We start from the raw sequence: 20,670 nt of genomic DNA, 5'->3' as shown, positions 1-20,670 counted from the left end.
TCTGTCCAGCAAATCCCTGCTCCACAGGTCAGGTCAGTAACCAGTGTAAAGCTGTAATCAGCGTCACCTCTGTACCGTCCTATCAGTGATAGACATGAGACAGCATACCTGTGCAGCGTATATAGCACAAATCACAGTACGACACAGAATATGTCCAAGATTTTAGAATCAATCAGGTGATAATTTAGTCGTTATAGTGGCACAGCCTGTATACTGGCTGCTTTGTTTACGATATCATCAGCAGACAGCATGGCACCCTATCTACTACGTGTGTGTAAGTGTTATTACCCCAGATCATCTCCTTTTCCTAGGATTACAGAGCACATGCCAGTACTTCCTGCACATCTGCCACATAAGAGAAGGGCTGCAGTGTGACCCCCGCTGAGCTCCCTGCCATTATTGGTGAGGCATCCCCTGCGCATATGTGAGGCAGAGATTCTCAGCGGTACCGACTGATCCTGAGATAAGGAACTACCTGATCAAAGCAAAAATCTTCTCCTTTCACATGTGCCTCATATGTATGTGCACATGCCTGGAAGATTCTTGACCCACGCTCAGTTACACAACATTTCTCCACTATCACATGGAAGGTCCTGAATACTGTATGGTGATATGCGAGTGCACAGAATAAATCTCACCGGTTATATTTACCAATTCAAGAAATCTTAGTAACTGTAGCAATAAACGTTCACCTCTGCAGTGTCCTGCACTCGATCTACCATGGACAAGTAAAAGAATTAATAATGCTGCAGGCGCCTCCAAGTGGACAGTGGAAGAACTGCACACAAATACTGGACAACAGCAGGCTGTAACCCACAGCAGCGTGACCTAAGTAATGATCTACCAGCGAAGGTCACCGATTTTATTCCAAATTATTAAAGCGTGCCATTTATCACATAAAGTCTTTCCCTTCCATGAAAAGATTAATCATTGTATAATAAAAAGTTCTGCAATTTTCTATTCGACTTTGTGTTTCAACTTCTCACCAAGATCTCTACTCACTGTCAGGGAAGACCACTTTAGGCTACATTCACACGACAGTGAAAAACGGCCGCGTGACGGACATTTTTGTTTTTAACGGCCGTCTTCAGGACAATGAAGTTCTATGGCTGTATTCACCCGGCCGGTTTTTTTTTTTTAACAGCCCGTGAATATTGGCTGTCAAAAAATAGGATATGACCTATTTTTGGCCGTTTTCCTGGCCAGACGGCTCCCATAGAAGTCAATAGATTAGTTTTTACCGGACATTTTTCAGGAATCAATCCTTGTGACGGTCGGTCGGATCCTGCCCGAGGACTCCCCGCACACATCGCTACTATGAGCTTGACATTACTGTCCATATAAGGACAGTGAAGTCACGGCTTTCAACAACGGAATCACCGGCCAGAGCATCGCAAGATCTCTGGCCGGGGACTCAAGTCTTGTAGAAAGCACCCCCCAATGTATATAGCACCCCCCTGCCTGAAGATAGCAACCCCCCGCCCCCCTTCATCCCCTTGAGATAGCGCCACTATAGCTCCCTGTTGGGAGTGGAATCCCCGTCAGCCAAACCCCACTCTGGCAGGGGATTCCGGCCCTGGAGAAGCCCCCGGCATCACTATCCATATAGACGTCAGGGGCTCCTCTATGAGCGGAATCCCCGGCCAGAGCGATTCCGCTCCTACAGTGGCGCTATCTACAGGGGAGGGGGTGGTATCTACAGGGGAGGGGGTGGTATCTACAGGGGAGGGGGTGGTATCTACAGGGGAGGGGGTGGTATCTACAGGGGAGGGGGTGGTATCTACAGGGGAGGGGGTGGTATCTACAGGGGAGGGGGTGGTATCTACAGGGGAGGGGGTGGTATCTACAGGGGAGTTGCTATCTACAAGGGGGGTTGCTATCTACAAGGGGGGGTGCTATATGGGGGTATGGCCCTATCTACAGGGGACACTGGCACTATCTACATTGGGAATATGTGGGCACTGGCACTTTATATGCGGGCACTATGTCACTATGCGTGCACTGTGGGACTGTCTACATTGGCACTATGTGGGCACTGGCACTTTATATGTGGGCACTGGCACTTTATATGTGGGCACTGCCACTTTATATGTGGGCACTGGCACTTTATATGTGGGCACTGTGGTACTAACTATAATGGCCACTGTGGCACTATGTGGGCATTATCTACAGTGGGCACTGGCACTTTCTTTATATATGTGGGCACTGTCACTTTATATGTGGGAACTGTGGTACCAACTAGAATGGGCACTGTGGTGTTTTCAGGGGGTTGGGACAAAAAAAAAACCTTTATTTTTTTTATTTATTTTTTAACGGCCATGAGGGACTGGAAATGGATTTAGAGCCACACTGATGCAAAATGGCCACGAAAAACTCAGTTAATCAGTTTTTAATGCCCTTTTCACTGTCGTGTGAATATGGCCTTAAGAGGCTGAAAACCTGTACAGACCTAAAACTTTTTAGATGAGGGATCGTTACACTGTATTAGTCTAGATAATCCTCTGTGACCTAAACACATCAGCAGAACAAAGCGATCTCCTGTCCTGATAATTTGTTACTATGTATCAGTGCAGGTAAAATTTATCAGCCTGGGGTCCAGACTGTTCATTCTCTGAATATAAACAACAATTCTTCCATTCACAAACAGGAAGAAGAGATCTTGAAAATGGTGAGGAACTGAAACGAAGTATATTAGAAAGCAGCAGACTTTGTCATTTTAAAATAATGAAGCTTTATTTACATAATACCGGAAACCCTCTGTTAACTGCCGATAACGGGCTGCAACGTTATCAACTTATGTCACTCGTGTACCGGTAAAAAGCAAAGGTTCTTCTGTCATATATTTGATTGCAGAACATCTTCAAAATAGATTTCTAAATGCATCCAGTGAGGTTATCCAGATCCCTACGTATAATAAATCTACTCTTTGCTCACCTTCTCATCCACATGTTGGGCAGCCAGCTGGTACTTGCACCTCAGGCCGGCAATCTCCTCTTTGCCACGAAACATTTCCTCAGAAAGTTTATCACATTCGATCTTCATCTTTTCCAGCCGCTGACGCTCAGACCTCACCAGAGATTTGCTGTCAATCAGCTCTGCCTAAAAGACACATTAATCATTCAAAATGTCAGAATATGTTTATCTGTATGAGCTTAAGAGATCTAAATACAGCTGGAAAAACAAATCCTTTATTCTTATGAGGAGGCTGTTTTATGGCAGTCTGTGTCTTATAATGGGCTCTCTAAAACAACCTTAGAAAATGTCATTTTGCTTCCACTACCTTGCTCAAATATCTGCGTATGCTCATAAAGAAGGAGATTCTGAGATTATAAACTGCCTAAGGCTAACCTACACTGTATTAACAATAATTGGGCATGTTTATTATTAGTGTCATGGAAGAGGCGGCAAAAATGGTACAAGTTCTACCAACATTTTCTGAGATACCTAGACTGAATCCCAGCTCGTTGTTCATTTACACAAGATGGTGTGATAAAAACATGTCAGACTAAATCTGACACCAGATGAACCAAGTGCCTTTCTTAATTCATTTTTAAACGGTCTTAATCTTAATTCAGTCTTGTGGGCTCATGTGATATATTTTTCACACTTGACTTATGCTTATTAGAAATATTTTGAAATATGACACATAATTAAGCCCCCCTAATAATCATCTCACATAGAAATATACCCCCATAACTACGTACTGTACATTAGCAGTGTGATAGCCACCTTAAGGGTGCGGATGTGAAATTCCAGCTCCTCTCTCTCCTGCCGGAAATGTGCCAGCATCTCCTGGATGTTGCGCTCATGTTTGGCTTTAGCAGTCTGAGCAGCAGAGCGCAGGTCCGTCAGTTCCCGCTGGTGCACGTCCCTCTCCATCTTCAGCTGCCTTCCTGCGGAGCTCAGCTCTTCACGGGCAAACTCTGCCTGTTTCTGGGCCTCACATAGGTTCCTCCTCAGCTCTTTGGCACTCTTCTCTTCCTGTGCCAGGCGGCTGTTGAACTCGGCCCTCTCTGCACTCAGATCCCTCACAGACTCTTGCAGTTCTAGGATTTTCTCGTTACTCTTCTCCTGGGCTCGTCCTGACAACAGAATCTCTTCCTGAAGTCTTTCACGGTCTTCCTGCAACTGCTGCTGAAGCTGAACCTGCCGCTGCAGCTCTCCTGTAATACAGCAATCCCATGAATTCAGCACAATAACCATTACTCATTGCTGCTTATGTCCCACATAATAAAATAACAGCACTGGAGAAAACACTGGGTATTTTATTTTTATTTTTTAAATAATGTATTATTTTATAAATATTTGCTTTAACATTACAAAGAAACACGACATATGTCCCCATCCAACCTCACGGTCACAAAAAATGTGCACTGGATAATTAGGTTTCACACGCATCGGTATAGAAGAGACCTGCACCACATTAGACGTGACGTCTGGAGGACCTTTCACAATGCTAGATCATGGAGCAGCTGCATTTTACAGTAAATCTACAGAATACATTTTGGCACCTTGAAAAAAAGAAAATAAAATGGCAGTAAGGCACCACATGGTCAACAAGGTATGAAAGTGGATGTTACCTTGCAGCCTCCCGACCAGCTCCTGTGACTCGCGCACTTCTTTCTCAAGTTCAAGCTGTTGATCCTGGAGTTCAGTTAAGCGCACTTGCCGGAGATGTAATTCCTCCTCCTGCTGAGCACGTCGGCTCAGCACCTCCGCCAGCTCCTTGCGCAGACTTTCCGCCTGTTGTATGGTGGCCTGAAGCTGACATTTCAATTCTTCCTTCTCCTTAATTGCCTGAAAGCAAACAAAAGAGATGATCCCTACATAATGTACATAACAAAGCAAGCTTATTCTCTGTCAAGTGAATGTTAAGGGTTCTATAAGACTAAAGTTGGTCATAGACATAAAATTGCTCATTCAGGTTCATGGCTGTCCTGCACGCCTTGATCAGCTCAGTCTGCATGGCTACTACAGTAGGGACAGGGAGATCGTGACTGCCAGGCACCTCTGATTCTGCTTATTTCCTTGGGGAACATAGGTCGAGGGCATATTAAATCCAACCCGTCCCATCCTTCTTTGCACTGTCTGTGACCACAAAGCAGGCACTATAGAAAGGAGAGTGGATCTGCTAAGAAAAAGCCAGTATTTATGGCCAGATTGCAGGCCCATTTACACACAATTATGGCTATGATATGAATGAATCCAAAATCAACCTAAATTGTAGTGTGTAAATGATAAACTAATCTGACTGCAATTTGTCTGATCTGCCAGGATATGGATCTGATCGGTTTAGTAATTTTGCTCGGACAGTTTCTTTGACCGCTACAATTGTTGATTGTGATCTGGAAGGCTCTAACTCCTCCAAGGTGTGGTCTGGTACTTTTAACGGATGGCCGTGTCCTATCATTAGAATATGCCATTGATTAAAAGTCCTGTATAGGTACATGGGGGGTCCTTTACATATCACCTGATAGTTATACTTTGGAATATTTGTGAGGCATGGATTTTACCCAGGTGGACTTCTTCTATTTTCTATTGGCGACAGAGAAACACTGTAATTTTCCCTTTTTCTGTTATGAAAATGTTTGTATTTTGGGTCTGCGTACCCATATTTGTTGTATGGTTAAACATATTTTGGTAAAATTGAATAAAAATCATTATTAACCCGTTAACGCCCTGTGATGTACTATTAACGCGAACTGACATAATAGTACATCATAGTGTTAACAGGCTACAGTGTCTGCAGAGACAGTTTTAAAGCAGTAATAGCTTAACGCCATCACTGCTTCAAGGCCAGGACCTGAGCTAGCCTCTGATCCGGCCGATAAACCCCTTCGATGCAACGCTCAAAAGTGAGCGCTGCTTCTATGGTGTTGACAAGCAGATCGGAACCCTGCAATGAAATCGCAGGGTTCCGATGACTGCTCTGGCAGGCCGGAGGCCTGTTAGGTCCCGCCCGGAGACTTGGCCTAAAAGGCTTCCCGCCGCATGAGGAAGATGGCGCAGGCTCAGGAGCTGCATGTTACAGCTGACACTATGCTGCAACAACAGGGAATGGAGCTAGCTACGATCCCTGCCAATAACCTTTTAGATGCCGCGATCAAAAGCGATCGCGGCATCTTCGTGCTTTGTAGCAATTGCCATTGACACGATGTGATCGTGAGAATTCCGATCGTTGCTATGGCAACCGGAGGCCTAACACTGGCCTCCTGGTCTGCCACATACGGATAGCCTATTATGCCCCACCCAGAGACGGGACTTAATAGGCGTGCGGTCAGTGAATGACGGACAGCTTTAATGCATTGCACTATGTGGGTAGTGCAATGTATTAAGAGTAAAGATCAGAGGTGCAGTCCTTCAAATCCCCTATTGGGACAAAAAAAAGAAGTTAAGAAAAAGTTTAAACAAAGTATAAAAATAAAAGTTTCAAGTTCATAAATACAATAACTCCTTTTTTCCGATAATACGTCTTTTATTATAGGCAAAAAATGAAAACGTTAAAAAAAGTACACATATTTGGCATCACCGCATCCGTAACGACCCACGATATTGAAATATAATGTTATTTTTCCCGCATGGTGAATACCGCAAAAAAAAATTTTTTTAAAAAAAAAGTGCCGGAATCACTATTTTTGGTCACCAACCCTTCCAAAACATGGAATAAAAAGTGATCAAAAAGTCGTATGTGCTCCAAAACAGTACAAATAAAAACTACAACCTTTCTCGCAAAAAACAAGCCCTTATGCAGCTTTTTTGACTGAAAAATAAAAACGTTATGGCTCTCAAAATATGGTGACACAAAAAATAAATTACTTTATAAAAAAAAAAAGATTTTATTGCGCAAACGCCCCAAAAGCATAAAAAAAACCCTAGATACATATGGTATCGCCGTAATCGTATCGACCCGCAGAATAAAGTAAAGTTGTCATTTATAGCCCAAGGTGAACACTCTAATAAAAAAATAAAAATAATAAAAAACAATTGCCAGAATTGCTTGTTTTTTGTCACCTTGCTTGCAAAAAAAATGGAATAAAAAGTGATCAAAAAAATCTCATGTACCCAAAAATGGTACCAATGGAAACTACAGATTGTTCTGCAACAAATTAGCCCTCACACGGCTCCGGAGGAGAAAAAAAGAAAGAAGTTCTGGCTCTCAGAATATGGCGACACAAAATGTGCAGTGTTCCAAAAGCGGATAAGATCGGGCACCATTTATCAGCGTGACACCGGCCACATATCTACGAATTATTATTTATTTAGCCCATTATTATGCCCTGATCTACTTTTGCCCCCACATTATAAAACATCAGTTTACGTCCAGTTATACGGCATCACCATACCCGGGAGAACCCGCTTAGCAGTTTATGAGGTACCATATTTTTCGGACTATAAGACGCACCCAGGTTTTAGACACCAGAAAATGGGGAAAAAAGTATTTGTTAAAAAATAATTTATTGTGTTTCACCACATTCTGAGAGCCATAAATGTATTTATATTTTTTTCATCGATTGAGCGGTGTGAGGGCTTATTTTTTGCGGGACGAGCTGTAGTTTTATTGGCACCATTTTTTGTTAGATACGATTTTTATGATCATTTTTTTTTTCTATTTACATTTTTAAGCGCTAAGGTGACCAAAAAACTATTTTGATGTTTTACATTTTTAAACTCACCGTGCGAGTTAAATGGTATATTGTAATAAATCAGACTTTTACGGACGCAGCGATACCAAATTATTGAATTTTTTACAATGTGCTTGGGGAAAAAGGTGTTTTGTTTTTTTTTACACTCCTGAAAATTTATTGAACGTTTTGGTTTTTTTTTACACATTTTTTTAGTTCCCCTAGGGGACTTAAACCAGCGGCCACTAGGTTGCATGTGGAGCTGCTGAAACAGCGTAACTCGCTGAGCCACGCGGTTTCCCTAACTCACATAGTAGTGAATGGCAGTTACGGAAGCAGCGTGGAATGTGAGCTACGCTGTTTCCGTAAGTACTGTTCAGTTCTATGGGAGCTACGGAAACAGCGCAGCTCAGCGAGTTACGCTTTTTCAGTAACTCCACATGTAATCAAGGGGCCGTGAGAGCACAGAAAGCTAGAACGGGGTTTAGGGGGCCCCGTTCTAGAGATAGGTGCGGGTCCCAGAGGTGGGACCTGCAACTATCTGACATTTATGACATATCCTGTGGATATGTCATAAATGTCCTTCATAGAAAAACCCCTATAAATGCTGTGGTCACTATTGACCGCGGCATTTAACTTGTTAAAAGGAGTTTGCCATAAAACACATGTATCCCCTATCCACAGGATAAGGGCTACATGTGAGATTGCTGGGGGTCCGACCGCTGGAACCCCAGCGATAAGGATAACAGGGGACCGAAAGTCACCCAAAGCACAACATGAGAAGTCTGGACTTCCGGGTTCTGTGTCCGGCTTATCTGTTCCGCAGCTCCATAGAGATCAATAGTGGGCCGCTAACACATGCGCAGAAGAATCCCATTGATCTCTATGAAGCTGCCGGACACAGAATGCGGAAGTCAAAGCTTCTCATGCAGCTCTCTTGGTGACTTTCGGTCCCCATTCTCCTTATCGATCACACATGTATGGATAGGATATAGGGGATAGGGGATACATGTGCTTTATGGCAAAACCCCTTTAAACGGCCAGGACACCTGGAGTGTAAGGAGTGGGCTCAGCGCATGAGTCCGCTCCATACAACACCCCCCCCCCCCCGCTCCATGATGTGCTGGCACGTCTTGGGTCTGGAAGGGGTTAAGTAATGAAGCGGTCAGGGGGCCCGGTGATGTCGGGTCCCTTGACTGCGGACTATAAGACGCAGGCACTTTTTAGGAAGATTTATTCTTGCTAAAAACTGCGTCTTATAGTCCGAAAAATACAGTATTTGTTTTCAGTGGCACAAACTGGGCACAACACATTGTGCACCAAAATGGCAATTTTCACTTTGCACCATCCACTGTGCATTAATTACTAATGAAAAATCACCTGCGGGGGCAATTTGCTCACTACACCCCTTAAAAGATTCCAAAATAGGGGTCACTATTTCTGGGTTTGTTTTACTATTAAACCTCAGAGCGCTTTGGGCCAATGCTGCGAAAATCACAAAAATAAACCTCAAATGCGTATGGTGCTCTTCACTTCTGACCCCGGTCATATGTCCAGGCAAATGATAAATGCCTGGAGGGGTGTAATTTTCAAAATAGGGTCACTTCTTGGGGCTTCCACTGTACTCTGGTACCTTTACGGTTTTGCAAATGTGACATGGCACCCAAAAACCAAACCAGAAAAATCTGCATGCCAAATAGCACTGCTGCCCTTCGGAGCCCTGCCGTGTGTCCAAACAGCAGTTTATGACCACATATGGGGTATTGCCGTAAACGGGAGAAATTGCTATACAAACGTTTGGGTGCTTTTTCTCCTTTATCCCTTGTGAAAATGAAAAAAAACAAAAACTTTTTAGTAGAAAAAATGTTGATATTCATTTTTACGGCCTAATTCCAATAAATTCTGTAAAAGACCAGTGGGGTCTAAATCCTCACTATAACCATAGATAGATTCCTTAAGGCGTGTAGTTTCCCAAATGGGGTCACTTTTGGGGGGTTCCTACTATTTTGACCCCGCAGGCGCTTTGCATATGTGACTTGGGCCCGAAAACCATTCCAGGTAAATTTGCGCTCCAAATGATGCTACTCCTCTTCTGAGCCCTGCCGTGTGTCCAAACAGCAGTATATTATCACGTGGGGTATTGCTGTAATCGGGAGAAATTGCTTTTTAAAAGGTGGGGTGCTTTTTCTCCCTTATTCCTTGTAAAAATGTAACATGTTCACGTTTTATTGCAAAAAATCTAGCTTTTCAATTTAAATAGCCGAATTCCACTAAATTTGGCAATACACCTGTGGGGTAAAAATGCTTACTATACCCCTGGATAAATTCCTTCAGGGGTGTAGTTTTCCAAATGGGGTCACTTTTGGGGGGTTTCCACGGTCTCTCAGGAGCTTTGCAAATGTGACGTGGCGCTGCAAACCATTCCAGCAAAATTTAAGCTCCAAAAGCCAAATGGCCTTCTAAGCCCTGCCGTGGGTCCAAACACCAGTGTATTACCACATATGGGGTATTGCTGTGCTCAGAAGAGCTTGCTTTCCAAATGCTGCGATGCTCCTTTATTTTTTGTAAAAATTGAAAAATCTGAGCTAAACGACATTTTATTTGAATAAAACGTAGATTTTCATTTTCACGGCCTAATTTCACTAAAGTCAGCAAAAACCTGTGGGGTCAAAATGCTCACTATACTCCTCAATAAATTCCTTGAGGGGTGTAGTTTCCCAATTCGTGTCACTTTTGGGGGGTTTCCGCTGTTTGGTCCCTCAGGGGCTTTGCAAATGCGAGATGGCACCCGAAAACCATTCCAGCCAAATTTGAGCTAAAAAAAGCCAAAATGGTGCTCCTTCACTTATGACCCCCGCCGTGTGTCAAAACATAAGTTTATTACCACCTATGGTGTATTGCCGTAATTGGAACAAATTGCTTTTCAAATGTTGGGGTGTTTTCTCTCCTTCATGCCTTGTAAAAATTTAAAATTTTCTACGTTTTAAAAATAGATTTTTATTTTTACGACCTCATTCCACTAACTTCAGCAAAAAAACTGTGGGGTCAAAGTGCTCACTATACCCCTTGATAAAATCCTTGAGGGGTGTTTTTCACAAAATACCTAGGAGGACACATGATCAGTATTATGTATTTATGAAGTATGAGAGGACGACTTACCTGCGTGCAGCGCTCGGACGATAAACTCACAGACTCCTCTTTTTTCTGCAGCTCCCGTTCCAGCTTCTTACATTTCAGCTTCCAATGTTTGACAGTCTCCTGTGCCTTTGTTTTCAGATCTTCCTTCTTCTTCTCGGCCTCTAGACGTAGGGTCTCTGCCTGCCTCAGTTCTGTGAGACACCTTTCAGCCTCTTGAGTTACCTCCTCAAGTTGCTGCCCCAGCTCTGAATTCTGACTCTCAAACTGTCTCCTCTCCTTTTCACATGTGTCATAACGGCTCTGGATGTCTTTCACTTGCTGCAACATCCTCAGCTGCTGTCGCTCTCGCTTCTCCATGTCTGTGTTCAACGACTGCAAGATACAGGTGAGAAAAAGGCTCAAAATGAACCCAAGAATGCTGGAAGGAAACCGCACAAACGCCAATACCCTAATATACTGCTATTACTGGAGTTACAACCTGGAGCAATCCAATGATAAAGCAGAGAAGCCTTCAGACTTTATTCCCTGTGGCCTCCGTGTAAACTCATCTGAAGTCCCAGATTTGCAGCCTGTGTCTGTTGCAGCTTAGAAGGATTCACAGTATTGTTGCTCCCTGCATTATTATAAGATTGCGTCTACTCATTATGGAAGAAATTCCCATAGGTAAAAGTCAAGAAAGCCATCACCCGACGGCCTAGAACCCCTGCTCATCTGGCATGGGACCAAAATTGTTCTAATGGTGAATTAGCAGGAAGTTTTGACACTGGACTCCAAAAACACCCATTAGTATCCTTCCTTATTTTGGGTCAGCACACAAGCAAACTTGCATAAATCAACACATTGGTTCAGCCGTGTAGCAATGAGGTGAAGCAGCAAGGACATGTGGTCATGGTTAACAATATATACACTCTCCCTGGCTGCCTATATATCTACTCATTTATCTCCAAATAGTTCAAAACTAATATCTGGCTCTGGTGAGCATGAAGATTTTCTGAACTTTCCTCTATCAGTGGTTTTGCGGTGTATAAATCATTATTTCTGGTTGAACAGAAAGACTGACTAAAGCTTAAGCTGTAAAGAGAGAGGTGGGGGCTTTAACCTGCTGCTCATTATTTCAAGGTACAAGTCCCCTTAGTGACAAAATTCTTCCAGAAAATGAAACATAACCAAGCCAACATACTCAAACTGGTTTCCAGCACATGAAGCACTGAGTAGGGTGGTAATAAAACATTACACTACAGGTGCTTGATTCATGGATTTTGGGATGCTGGTTCGTACAGCTTGGCTCTGTCACTCTTAAGACATTGGCTGAGTTCTCCAGTCCACAAGATTAAGAGGATAATCTGAAACTCAATTTATGGGAATAATGGTGGGGACAAGTTGTTTTTGTTCCAAAATAAGTTAAACTGCAGCATTTTAGAGGTGATGTATTAACGCTGTTACACTCTGTCCGCCTTAAGCGAAGTCTAATAATAAAGCCTCTTCTATAGACTTGGCAGTGCGGAGCTGCAGTAACCTTGTGTTCCAGAGATTTATAACCTCCTTAAGTGACATCTAATTGCTTATGAGAGAAAGAAGCTTGTGAGAGCCAGGAGATTGTGTGGCATTAAGAGACAATGATCACACTGGCACCAGGTGAGACGTTGCAGGCTGAACCTGCCATGGATTGGTGCTTGTTATAGCGGACATGTAGTCGCTTCACAAGCTGCAACGACGAGCTGTTCTAAATAAATACGTTTTGTCATATGCAAGTTCATTGTGCACGGTGCCAGCTGCCACTTGAAGGTACCACCTGAACTTCACACCACATTCTGCAGTAGCCTTGTAAAAATAGGGAGGAACAAAAATAATCCTGCAGAATGGGAGCGAACCGAAAGGAGGAAATATACAACATAACTTGTCATTTCTAGTGCGCTCTATGGTTTAGCACGAACATGGGGCCCACAGAGGCCCAAGAATTCACAGAGGACACAGGGTCCGTCCTATGCTGGTTCCACATGTTGTAGAGGGGAAGAGGCGTGGTGCCGTTCATCTCTGCAGCAGTGTTTACTATCGATCCTGCTATAAGAGCAGTACAGCTCCCTGTATACATACTTCTAGGTGTTCTGCTAGCTGAACCTTCTCTCTGTCCTTCAGGTCTAGGCTGCGTTTTAGATCGTCAATCTCAGACAGCATGGCGCTTCGGTTTAGCTGAGTGCGCAACTCAATGATCTGATGCTCCAGCTCCTGTTTTTCCCGTTCAGAACGTTCTACAGCTACAAGGAAGAAAATCAGCAGGAGATGAACATTGGTTATATCCTGAGGAATGAGAACATGGTCGCTATACACTACTCCTCAGGGTCGTTCCCTCTCTGTCCCATTATTCTACGCCTCGTGTGCTTACCCATGTATTAGTAGGAGGGCGCTCACCTTTAGTTAACCTATTATGTATATAGATCCTGTTATTCAAAGAGTATCTTCTTTATCAGTAAAATGCAGCAGAAATTTCCTAACACATCTATAGATCACACAGAAAGCCTCAGGGGAAGGACGCTACCTGCACGAATCCTCTGCTGCTCCTCAATGTTCTCATGTTGACTTTGTAAGGATATCTGGGAAACCTGGTGCTGCAAGTGACCTCGATCTTCCTCCAGCTTCAGAAGTTGACTGCGCAAATCCTCCACCTACAACGCAAATGATCAGCATATTTAATTAGCCTCCATGTGACAGGTAACATATGAAGTACCTGCAGACCAACCATTATATCGGTTTACACAAATGAAAAGCTTGAGTTATTCAGTAACGTAAAGATTCACCTTTGGTGCAACATAACTAACATATTAAAAAAATGGAAATAAATTCCCCGATATTCTCCTATTACCACTACCTCAGTGGGTAAGCCATTTTCCTGTGCACGTCAGATGTCCTGTTTATACCAGTTTGTAGAATGATAAAGCAGCTGTCCCCATAGATAACAGCACGAGGATAAAACATACATCTAAAAATGCCCTTTCCTGAGAACATCTTGTACAGTCGAGATTTCCAAAACAGATTTTTTATTTTTATTGTTTTAACCATAATTTAGTGAGTATTCAGATGAGAAAATAAAATACATAATAATCATATAACATTTTTCGAGTTGCAGCACCTGGCAGAGCAGAGTTTCTCGACTTCCTTCAGTCTGATCCAGCCTCCTCCGGTATCTCTCCAACTCCTCCTTCAACTTGAATAAGGACAGAGAAGGGAGCGACATTTACATACAAACATGTCAATACCACAATGAGTAATGTAGAACAGGGCCGGCATCCGCACCCGGCAAACCCGGGCCAGTGCCGGGGCCCACTCCACTTGGGGGTGCCCACTTGGCCGCCGGGTGCGGACGCTGCCGTCGTTAAGGCATCAATGTCCATATGGACAGTGATTTAAGAAGGAGAGAAGTTCCAGGCAGAGCGCTAGCGGCTCTGCTCCGGGACTCAGTCTCTGGAAAAGCCCCGGACATCACTGTCCACATATGGACCGTGAATATGGACAGCGATGCCAGGACCAGAGCAGTGTCCCAGCCTCGCTCCAGCATTCACGATGCCGTGAGCAGATCGGCACAGGCAGGCGCGATGTAGTAATGTCAGTACATTGCACCTGCCTGTGCCGAGTCACTCACAGGACAGTGAAGAGGAGAAGAAGGATCCTCCACACGTCGGTAGGTAAGTAATTATGTTGTTATTCTTCTATTAGGTACATAGGGGGACATTATACTGTATGGTGCAGCTATGGGGGCATTATACTGTATGGTGCAGCTATGGGGGGCATTAAACTGTATGGGGCAGCTATGGGGGGCATTATACTGTATGGTGCAGCTATGGGGGGCATTATACTGTACGGAGCAGCTATGGGCGGCATTATACTGTATGGTGCAGCTATGGGCGGCATACTGTACGGTGCAGCTATGGGGGGCATTATACTGTAAGGTGCAGCTATGGGGGGCATTATACTGTATGGTGCAGCTATGGGCGGCATTATACTGTATGGTGCAGCTATGGGGGGCATTATACTGTAAGGTGCAGCTATGGGGGGCATTATACTGTAAGGTGCAGCTATGGGGGGCATTATACTGTATGGTGCAGCTATGGGCGGCATTATACTGTATGGTGCAGCTATGGGGGGCATTATACTGTATGGTGCAGCTATGGAGGGCATTATACTGTATGGTGCAGCTATGGGGGGCATTATACTGTATGGTGCAGCTATGGAGGGCATTATACTGTATGGTGCAGCTATGGGGGGCATTATACTGTATGGTGCAGCTATGGAGGGCATTATACTGTATGGTGCAGCTACAGGGAGCATTATACTGTGTGGGGGCACCCATGGGGTCTCTCGGGCAAGGCAGCTGGGTATAGGCATGCGCAGGGGTCTGGTGGTGTTGGGTATGGGGGCCTAAGTTGAATTCTTGCACCAGGGTCCATGAGCCTTTAGCTAAGCCACTCCCAGGCAGAGTGCTAGTAGTGCTCTGCCCGGGACTATGGATCTGGGGCTGCCCCTGACAACACTGTTCATATATAGACAGTGATGTCAGGAGCTGTGTGGCACTACCTGGGAGGGGGGGCTGTGTTGCACTATCTACAGAGGGCACTACATTTATTGGGTACAAACTTGGGGCCTAACGTTTATATGGGGGCACAAAGTGATGATTTTTGGCATTTTACTGCCGCAGTGAATTTCCCCGGAAAGGAGCCCACTAAGTCTGTGTCACGCAAGGGCCCACATAAACCTGGAGCCGGCCCTGATGTAGAATACCCCTGCCTTGTCCCAGTATCTAAACTGATCCCACCGACACACACACACACACACACGAGAAGAAAAAGTTAAAAGGGGTTTTCCAGTCCCTAAAAATTGATGTCCTATCCTCAGGGTAGGCCATCAACAGCTGATGGGTCGGGGCCAGACTCCCGGGACCCCTGCCGATCAGCTGTTTTGAAGGGGGTGCAACGTTCATACGAGCACCACTTCCCCTGCATTTCTACTTGCTCACTGTAAATAGTCGACACATGTAACGGCGATTCAGTTTTGCAGTCTTCTCCCAATGAAGTGAATGGAAGAAGACTGCAAAACTGTGAATCGCCGTTACATCTGTGTCGACTATTTACAGCGAGCAAGTAGAAATGAAGGGGAATCAGCGCTCGTACGAGCTCTGCACCCCCTTGAAAACAGCTGGTTGGTGGGGGTCCCGGCAGTCGGACCCCGACCCATCAGCTATTGATGGCCTATCCTGAGTATAGGCCATCAATTTTTAGGGACTGGTAAAACCCCCTTAAAATGACGACCTTTGTAATTGCGATTTTATTAGCCACATTGTAGAAGCCGTTCCACACTAGCCCAGTAGAGGGCTCCACCTACTGGTGCTCATAGTAATGAGAGGTTTTCCTATAATTAACTTTTAGAACACTCAGGTTTCTGCAAGTCTTATTGATTCCACTGGAGAGGAACAGCACAAGTGCGAGGACTGAATCCAGTGACAGGTATGTGTCCATTCTCTACTGTAGAGAGATAAGAGGCCCAACACACAAACTGATCTGTCAATTATAGTAAAGCCCCTTCAATTCTAACACTACTGTTGAGTGCTCAATGAAGGGGCTACTCACTGAACCTCAAATACACTAGTGCCTCCCATTGTGTCCTGAAGCCTCCCTCGACCACACTGACGACTAGTACCTGCAGCAATGCAATGACCACCTGGCTTCTTATTGTCCTACACGGTCAGAGCTACCTCCAGAGTGACAAGCAGCAGGGAGTCTCTAGCTAAATGTGCAGCTATATAGTGTAGTGACAGGTGAGCATAGCCTACGGGAGCCCTTCTACCTTTTTGTTGGTGCCCTCTTAAGGGAAATATCAATCTTCAAACCTGGCATTTCTCACTCTCCAGCTTCCCGAGCTTGTCCTTCAGTGACGTCTCCACCTCATCAGACTTGGATTCACGTTTTTTCAGTTCCTGTATTAAAATAAGGGACATTAATGAGAACTTCATAAGATGTCAACATGCCGGGCCCCCTGTACTCACACAGGGGAAACGCCAAGAAGTTAAAAGAGCTTATCAGCAATTACAGATATGTCACCGTTATACCTAAAGAAGTTACTTACCCGGTATTTGAGGGAGTTTAAATTTACGCACAATAAAACTTAGAGCCTACAGTATGAAAACAGAAGGTGCTGTCAATGGAAGCCAAATAAATTGTAGATCTCAACAGTCTGATGTAGAACAAGAATACATCTCCCACAATGCAAGGCACCGAAGAGCAGCACTTTTGGGCAAATCGGCTAAACTATAACCTGACCTAACAAAGTGCTGATGGCAGCCTACAGAATTGTGAGTACAGCTCTGGAGTTGACTGTAGTATAAGACCAGAACAAAATAATTAAGCATTTTCAGTTACAGGACATTACATTTGTATTAACCCCTTCCCGACATTTGACGTACATGTACGTCATGGAAAGTACTGACTTCCCGCATCTTGCCGTACATGTACGTCAAACGTTTGGCACCGGCTCAGAAGCTGAGCCGGTCCCATCATCACCGGATCTCAGCTGTATCTTACAGCTGACATCCGACTGTAACGGCGGGGACCGAAATTAGCTTCGATCCCCGCCATTAACCCCTTAAGTGCAGCGCTCAAACGCGATCGCTGCACTTAAGGTGTTTGCAGCTCATCGGAACCCCAGTAATGAAATTGCCGGGGTTCCGGTGGCTGCAATGGCAACCGGAGGCCTAATACTGGCCTCCCGGTCTGCCTAGCACCGAAGCCGGTCAAGATCCGCCCGGCGGCGGAGCCTGATCGGCTTCCGTAGCTGCCGGCAAGATGGCGCCGGGTCAGGAGCTGATCCGGCGTCATCAGCGGTGGAAGTCAGCTGTACTGTACAGCTGACATCCACCTGTAACGGCAGGAACCGGAGCTAGCTCCGATCCCTGCCATTAACCCCTTCGATGCAGCAATCGAAAGCGATTGCTGCATCGTAGCGGTTACAAGCAGATCGCCAGCCCTGACAGGCAATCGGGACTGGCGACTGCTGTTATGGCAACAGGAGACACAATGGTCTCCTGCTCTGCCATTACGGAAGCCGATTTAGGCCCCGCCGGGAGGCGAAGCCTAAACGGCTTGCTGTCAGTGAATGACTGACAGATCTAATACATTGCACTACATAGGTAGTGCAATGTATTAGAAAAAAAAAAATCTGACCGTTGGACCTTCAAGTCCCCTAGTGGGACTTGAGAAAAAGTGTAAAAAAAGTATAAAAAAGTGTAAAAAATAAAAGTTTGAAAACAATAAAAGTTTCAAGTAATCAAATAACACACAATCCCCCTTTTACTCTTATCAAGTCCTTTATTATTGAAAAATAATAATAAACCATATGTATTTGGTATCGCCACGACCGTAACGACCGGAGGTATCAAAATATTATATTATTTATTGCACGCGGTGAACAGCGTAAAAAAAACCCGTAAAAAACGTTACCAGAGTTTCTGTTTTTTAGTCACTTTGCCCTACAAATATTACAATAAAAAGTGATCAAAAAGTCGCACGTATCCAAAAATGGTACCTATAAAAACTATAGCTCGTCCCGCAAAAAACAAGCCCTCATACAACTCCGTCGACAAAAAAATTAAAACGTTATGGTTCTCACAACTTGGCGACAGAAAAAATACATTCTTTTTACAAAAGTAATTTTATTGTGCAAAAAGTTGTAAAACATAAAAAAGTTCTATAAATGAGGTATCGCCGGAATCGTACTGACCCGCAGAATAAAGGTAACATGTAGTTTATAATGCGTGGTGAACTCTGTATAAAAAAAACCAAAAAAAAGCTGTGCCAGAATTGCGTTTTTTGGTTTACCTGGCATCCCAAAAAATAGGATAAAAGGTGATCAAAAAGTCACATGTACCCCAAAATGGTACCAATAATAACTACAGCTCGTCCCGCAACAAACCAGCCCTCATACCGCTACGTCTATGAAAAATAAAATTAGTTATGGCTCCAATAAGTCAGGAAATAAAAAAATATGCAGTTGTGCCCGAGGAGAACATTTCTTCTGTTTCAAGAGGCGATTTATCAAGGACCTAAAATTAGGGAACCAGGAAGGGAGGGCCCAATCATATCCGATGGAAGCGACGGTGCCCGTATTATACCAGGATAATACTTTCCCAGCAAAATTCCCCAAACTACAAAGGCGCGGAGTGTGGACCAAAAGGGGGATAAGAAATGACACCATTTATCAGTGCGACACCGGCCTGTGCAGAAAGGATTGCTTCACAGCGTAACACACATCTATGGATTATTTTTATTTTTTTATACCACCTGACTATGCCCCTTATATACTCCGCCCCGCTTACATGTACCCCCACATTATAAAACACCAGCAATACTCAAACAAATATAGTACCAAGCAAAATCCGCTCTCCAAAAGCCAAATGGTGCTCCCTCGGCCCTGAACCCTACAGCGTGCCCAAACAGCAGTTTCCTTCAACATATATGGCACCGTCATACCCGTGAGAACCCTTTTAACAATTTTTGTGGTGTGTGTCTCCAGCGTCATAAGCTGGGCATGACATATTTGCCACTGAATGGCATATCTAGGGAAAAATATAAATTTTTAATTTGCACCATCCGCAGCGCATTCATTTATGGAAAAGACCTGTGGGGTGAAAATGCTCACTACACCCCTTAATAAATGCCTTGAGGGGTGCAGTTCCATAATGGGGTCACTTATCAGGGGTTTCTTTTTATTATTTCACATCTGAGCCTCTGCAGTTGTGAACCAATACTTTGTAAATCGCCAAATTAGGCCTCCACTCCGCATGGTACTCTTCACTCCTGAGCCCTGTCATATGTCCAGGCAAAAGATTAGGGCCACATGTAGGGTGTTTCTAAAACCGGGAAACACCGCATAATAATTAGAGAGCTGTCTTGTTATGGTGGCACAAGCCGGGCACCACATATTGGCATATCTATGGAAAAAAATCCCATTTTCACTCTGCAACATTGAGCGCACACTAATTTCTACAAAACACCTGCAGGGTTAAAATGCTTACTACACCCCTTGGTAAATGCATTGAGGGGTGTAGTTTACAAAATGGGGTCACTTCTGGGGGGTTTCCACTGTTTTGGGCCCACAGGTGCCCAGAAACCAATCCAGCAACATCTGCACTCCAAATGGCGGTCCTTCCCTTCTGAGCCCTGCCGTTTGCCCAAACAGCAGTTTATGACCACATATGGGGTATTGCCGTACTCGGGAGAAATAGCTTTACAAATGTTGGGTTCTTTTTTTCCTTTATTTGTTGAGAAAATGAAAAAATTTGCGCTAAAGCTACGTCTTATTGAAGAAAAAGGACTGTTTTTATTTTCACTGCCTAATTCTAATAAATTCTATGAAACATCTGTGGGGTCAAAATGCTCACTACACCCCTAGATGCATTCTTCAAGAGGTGTAGTTTCCTAAATGGAGTCCCTTTTTGGGCGTTTTCATTGTTTTGTCCCCTCAGGGGCTTTGCAAATGTGACCTGGCCTCCGCAAATCATTCCTGCTAAATGTGATCTCAAAAAGTCAAATAGTGCTCTTTCCCTTCTAAGCCCTGCCGTGTGTCCAAACAGCCGTTTATTACCACATGTGGGGTATTGTTTTACTCGGGAGAAATTGCTTTACAAATTTTGTGGTGCTTTTTCTCCTTTAGTCCTTCTGGAAATGAGAAAAAATTAGCTAAACCTACATTTTCTTTGAAAAAATGTAGATTATTATTTTCAGGGCCTACTTCCAATAATTTCTGCAAAAAAACTGTGGTGTCAAATCGCTCACTATACCCCTAGATAATTTCCTCAATGGGTGTTGTTTCCAAAATGGGGTCACTTGTGGGGGGTTTCCACTGTTTTGTCCCCTCAGGGGCTTTG

General features: G+C 44.2%; 1 protein-coding gene across 1 annotated transcript in view; it reads right to left on the bottom strand.

Annotated features, from left to right (window-relative positions):
- CEP128 (centrosomal protein 128) overlaps window positions 1-20,670 on the bottom strand; it is a 134,824-nt gene that overhangs the window by 77,208 nt on the left and 36,946 nt on the right. Inside the window, exons 9-16 of the mRNA XM_075844463.1 lie at window positions 16,639-16,725; window positions 13,888-13,962; window positions 13,297-13,423; window positions 12,855-13,015; window positions 10,782-11,132; window positions 4,581-4,797; window positions 3,730-4,163; window positions 2,935-3,099 (exon numbers count right to left, since the gene is read on the bottom strand). Of these exons, the coding sequence (XP_075700578.1) occupies window positions 2,935-3,099; window positions 3,730-4,163; window positions 4,581-4,797; window positions 10,782-11,132; window positions 12,855-13,015; window positions 13,297-13,423; window positions 13,888-13,962; window positions 16,639-16,725 (1,617 nt within the window). The remainder of the gene's footprint in view (window positions 1-2,934; window positions 3,100-3,729; window positions 4,164-4,580; window positions 4,798-10,781; window positions 11,133-12,854; window positions 13,016-13,296; window positions 13,424-13,887; window positions 13,963-16,638; window positions 16,726-20,670) is intronic.

The sequence above is a fragment of the Rhinoderma darwinii genome, chromosome 12, assembly GCF_050947455.1.
Source record: "Rhinoderma darwinii isolate aRhiDar2 chromosome 12, aRhiDar2.hap1, whole genome shotgun sequence".
In the NCBI taxonomy this organism is placed as follows: domain Eukaryota; kingdom Metazoa; phylum Chordata; class Amphibia; order Anura; family Rhinodermatidae; genus Rhinoderma; species Rhinoderma darwinii.
This window is presented reverse-complemented; position numbering and strand designations above follow the sequence as displayed.